Source organism: Eriocheir sinensis, chromosome 13, assembly GCF_024679095.1.
Source record: "Eriocheir sinensis breed Jianghai 21 chromosome 13, ASM2467909v1, whole genome shotgun sequence".
Classification (NCBI taxonomy): domain Eukaryota; kingdom Metazoa; phylum Arthropoda; class Malacostraca; order Decapoda; family Varunidae; genus Eriocheir; species Eriocheir sinensis.
In genome coordinates, this window is record NC_066521.1 from 6,212,733 (window position 1) to 6,217,732 (window position 5,000).

The window sequence follows — 5,000 nt, forward strand, 5'->3', positions numbered from 1 at the left end:
AGAAGAAAATACAGGATGGTGAGATACATATAGGAAAGTTTACAATAGGGAAAGAAGAAACTATAGGCTAGTGAGATACCTACATATAGGGAAGTTTGCTATAGGAAAAGAAGAAAATATAGGATGGTGAGATACATACAGGGAAGTTTACTATAAGGAAAGAAGAAACTGCTGGATGGTGAGATACATATAAGGAAGTTTACTATAAGGAAAGAAGAAACTATAGGATGGTGAGATACATATAGGGAAGTTTACTATAGGGAAAGAAGAAACTATAGGATGGTGAGATACATATAGGGAAGTTTACTATAAGGAAAGAAGAAACTATAGGATGGTGAGATACATATAGGGAAGTTTACTATAAGGAAAGAAGAAAATGTAGGATGGTGAGATACATATAGGGAAGTTTACTATAAGGAAAGAAGAAAATGTAGGATGGTGAGATACATATAGGGAAGTTTACTATAAGGAAAGAAGAAAATGTAGGATGATGAGATACATATAGGGAAGTTTACTATAAGGAAAGAAGAAAATGTAGGATGATGAGATACATATAGGGAAGTTTACTATAAGGAAAGAAGAAAATGTAGGATGGTGAGATACATATAGGGAAGTTTACTATAAGGAAAGAAGAAAATGTAGGATGGTGAGATACATATAGGAAAGTTTACTATATATAAGGAAAGAAGAAAATGTTGGATGATGAGATACATATAGGGAAGTTTACTATAAGGAAAGAAGAAAATGTAGGATGGTTAGATACATATAGGGAAGTTTACTATAAGGAAAGAAGAAAATGTAGGATGGTGAGATACATATAGGGAAGTTTACTATAAGGAAAGAAGAAACTATAGGATGGTGAGATACATATAGGGAAGTTTACTATAAGGAAAGAAGAAAATGTAGGATGGTGAGATACATATAGGGAAGTTTACTATAAGGAAAGAAGAAAACATAGGATGGTGAGATACATATAGGGAAGTTTACTATAAGGAAAGAAGAAAATGTAGGATGGTGAGATACATATAGGGAAGTTTACTATAAGGAAAGAAGAAAATGTAGGATGGTGAGATACATATAGGGTAGTTTACTATAAGGAAAGAAGAAAATGTAGGATGATGAGATACATATAGGGTAGTTTACTATAGGGAAAGAAGAAAATGCAGGATGGTGAGATACATATAGGGTAGTTTACTATAGGGAAAGAAGAAAATGTAGGATGGTGAGATACATATAGGGTAGTTTACTATAGGGAAAGAAGACACTATAGGATGGTGAGATACATATAGGGTAGTTTACTATAGGGAAAGAAGAAGAAGAAAAAAAGTGCTTGGGAGATACGTGTACCAGCAACAGCAGCAGCAGACGCGAAGGGTGATACATTATGGCCCATTGAGCGAGAGTTATGGTGTAAAATTCCTCCTTTAAATGGCTTAATGACTTCCGCGGCTCATATTTTTTCGGATAGGGTTTCAAAACAGTCTTGGAAATGTCACAACTTTCGTCTACGTTATATACATTTTCTTGCTAATGAGTTGCATGGTGTTCTATCTATATTTCTATTTGTAGTTGCGTAAGTTCTGTTCAGTCAAATCGTTACTGTAGGTCTATTGTTTTCCTGCTCTAGGCCTAAAGGTTATTGTAAGGAATGTCATGGGAGACTTGCTGTTAGTGAAAGGAGGCTCAAATTAGGCTTTTCTCTCATTCTTCCTCTTTCTCTCCCTTCTCTCTTTCCTCCCTCCCCTGCTCTCTCCTCTTGTTTCCTTTCCTCTCCATGATTTTCTCTCTCTCTCTCTCTCTCTCTCTCTCTCTCTCTCTCTCTCTCTCTCTCTCTCTCTGCTCTTTCTCCACTTCTCCCTTTCCCTAATAGGATTTTTTCTCCCTTTTTCCTTAGCTTCCTTCCTTTCTTTCCTCCTTCCTGCCTTCTCTCTCTCTCTCTCTCTCTCTCTCTCTCTCTCTCTCTCTCTCTCTCTCTCTCTCTCTCACACACACACACACACACACACACACACACCAGACCTCCTTCTCTTTATCTCCCCTCTTGCCTTCTTTCCTCACTCGCCCGTTGCCCTTCTCTCCCCCTCATTCCTCTACGCTTCTTACATGCCTTTCCATCCTTCCTCCCACCCTCAGACCTTCTTCCTCTACTTCCGGTTTCCTCCCTTCTTACCTTTCAAGGATTTCCAATTTAGGAGGAGGAGAAGGAGGTGGAGGGGGAGGAAAGGGAAATAATCAGTGTATATTTTCTGCTAATTTATTTTTTTCTTCAATTTCTCCAGTAATTTGTCATATATCCTTCCCTTCCTTCCTTCCAATCCTTATCTGTTATTTCGTTAAAATACACATAAAATCCCGTTGTTTTACGTTATTTTTCTGTGCCAAGTAGAGCTAACTCACTAAACGTAAAAGTTTAATGAGAAACGGAAGCAATTTAATCTTACTCGTCGACATAGCATAACCGATCGAGTCCAAGTTAATATATTTTTTCATTTCTGTTTATGTTCCTTATTTTTTTTCTGCGCCTAGTAAAGTTGATAATTGAATGATGGAGAGAAGCAATTTAAACTCAACATGTCAACACACATAAACTGAATGCTACTGATACATTTAGCCATCACTTTCCTGTACCGTTATTCATGTAGTTACCCATAAAATTGTGTTCATTCACGTTTTTTGTGTCGAGAAAATGTAAACTCATGAACCCTAGAATGAGAAACAAAAGCAATTCAATCTTGACGTCAGCATACTTTACCTTGTAGTCATAGAGTATAGATCAGCGGCTCCCAAACTTTTTTGTCTCGTTCCCCCTTTTCCAGTCACTTTTTCACCTGTGGACCCCTAAAACGCCGCGGGCCACTCATGACCATCCCAAGGGCCAAATTTGTCACGGGGCGTGAGTTTGACACCCCTGGTACCGTCAATTAATGTAGAGCAATTCTAGCATTCAAGCATTCAGTTTTAAGGATAGTGTACAGTAGTATGAATTTTATTCCGAGCCGCATCTCCTAATTCCAGTATACTAAATCTAAAAAATAATTAGAATCTCTATGGACCCCTTGAAGTTCTTCCGTGGACCCCTGGTTGGGAAGCACTGCTATAGACGCTCGCTATTGATATGTTTCTTTTCCACTTCTCAACCGTCATCCTTGTAGGTCTCCATGAAATTGCGTTATTCGTGTATTTTTCTGAGCCCAGTAAATGTGAACGCAAGAAACGAACATTTGAATAGCAGAGTACATCAATTTTATGCTCAAGTAACCATCAAACCCATCAAAATGTATGTATTTGTGTATGATGGGTATGTGTAAATATATGCATAGCCGTGTTTACCTTGCAAAGTTTGGTAATAGCTGTAACAGAAAACGAGCAGTTGATGAGAGACAAAAGCAATTTCATCTCGTATTAACCGTCAGCCTTACCGTACATTTGGGTGTATAAGATATGTGTGTGTGTGTGTGTGTGTGTGTGTGTGTGTGTGTGTGTGTGTGTGTGTGTGTGTGTACATTGCACAGTTTGATATTGGTGATAACGCAGAAAACGATCATTTGAATGATAGACTAAAGCAATTTCATCTCCAAGACTGTCATTGCGTGTGGATGTCTAAGTTTAGCTGTGTAAACATTGCGCTGTATTGTAATGGTGGGTGACCCAGTGGACAATTTCGGTATACTATTTGCGCTGCGCATTCTGAAGATCACGATGGGCCTGCGGCAGAGCAAGGTAAGAAGAACACCTGTATTGCTATCCCCCGCTGCTGCTACTGTCACTGCCACAACTGGCTCTACTGTCACTGCCACCGCCTACAGGCCTCTAGTAGCACACGAGGAGCAGGCTTGTGAGTAGATTATTAATGCTTGTTTTAATTTTTCCTTTTCCTCTTCTTGTTTGTCTGTTGCCTACAAGATGGGGATTAGTTATGTATTTTTTTCTAGGTTTGGCTGTGGTAGTTTTGTTAGCTTGTTTATTTATTTATCTACCTGTGTGTGTGTGTGTGTGTGTGTGTGTGTGTGTGTGTGTGTGTAGTAGTAACAGCAGTTGTTCTTGCATTTGTTGTTTGTTGTTGTTAACTGCTTGCCCCGTGACATTATGAATACTTACTGATAGTGGTTTTGATGGTAATGGTAGTAATGATCATAGCTGGGCGTTATCGCGATAAGTTATCGCGATACTTTATCGCTGATAACAAAATCGGATTATCGACCATCCGCTACTTATTTAAATATATATATCGGTATCTTCGTTACTTTTGTAACCAAACTAGCGATAATCGCTACTTTTTTTTCCGCCTTTCAGAAAAAAAACAACCGTTGTCTCCCTACATGCATGCATGCGTGGCCCGGTGTTGTATGAAAAAACTTCGGGGTATGAAATAACTTCGGTGATGAGATTTCATACTTAGATCATGAAAATTAAAACACTAGGTTATTTTTTTATGATACTCAAAAATCAATATATCATAGAGAAAAATCATTTAACTTTGCCCCCAAAAATGATTATTCACTGCCTCAAATTTGATATTCCATATTCGTTTGTGACCATGCCATGATACTGAAGGTACCCGGTGTTGTGTTATTTGGTGTCTCACCGTCAAAAGCTGGCGCTTTTGTTTACAAACACTGGTCTCTCGTGAACTGCGCATGATCAGACCATTAAGTGTAGACCTGTACAGTCTCACAATGCTTTTTTAACACATTAAGAGTTGCTGGAAAGCTGAATCAAACATACAGTACCACCATCCTCGCTGTTTCTAGAACGACACTCTGTACATATAAATACAACTCGTACAGAGTGTCGTTCTAGAAACAGCGAGGATGGTGGTAGTGGTACTATATGTCTGATTCAGCCTTCCAGCAACTCTTAATTACGGTTTAAAAGCTTTGTGAGACTGTACAGGTCTACGCTTGCTGGTCTGAGCATGCACCGTTCACGAGAGACCAGTGTTTGTAAACAATTTTTGACGGTGGAGACGCCAAATAACACAACACCGGTTCAGGCATTTC

General features: G+C 38.8%; 1 protein-coding gene across 12 annotated transcripts in view; it reads left to right on the forward strand.

Annotated features, from left to right (window-relative positions):
- Positions 1-3,684: 3,684 nt before the first annotated feature.
- Positions 3,685-5,000, forward strand: part of LOC126997928 (transforming acidic coiled-coil-containing protein 3-like) — a gene marked incomplete at its 3' end in the record, with an annotated part of 146,070 nt that continues 144,754 nt past the window's right edge. For 10 of the 12 annotated variants that reach the window (XM_050859159.1, XM_050859169.1, XM_050859170.1 and 7 more), the window contains 1 exon segment: positions 3,685-3,835. In XM_050859159.1, coding sequence (XP_050715116.1) covers positions 3,700-3,835 — 136 coding nt within the window. 12 annotated transcript variants of the gene reach the window in all.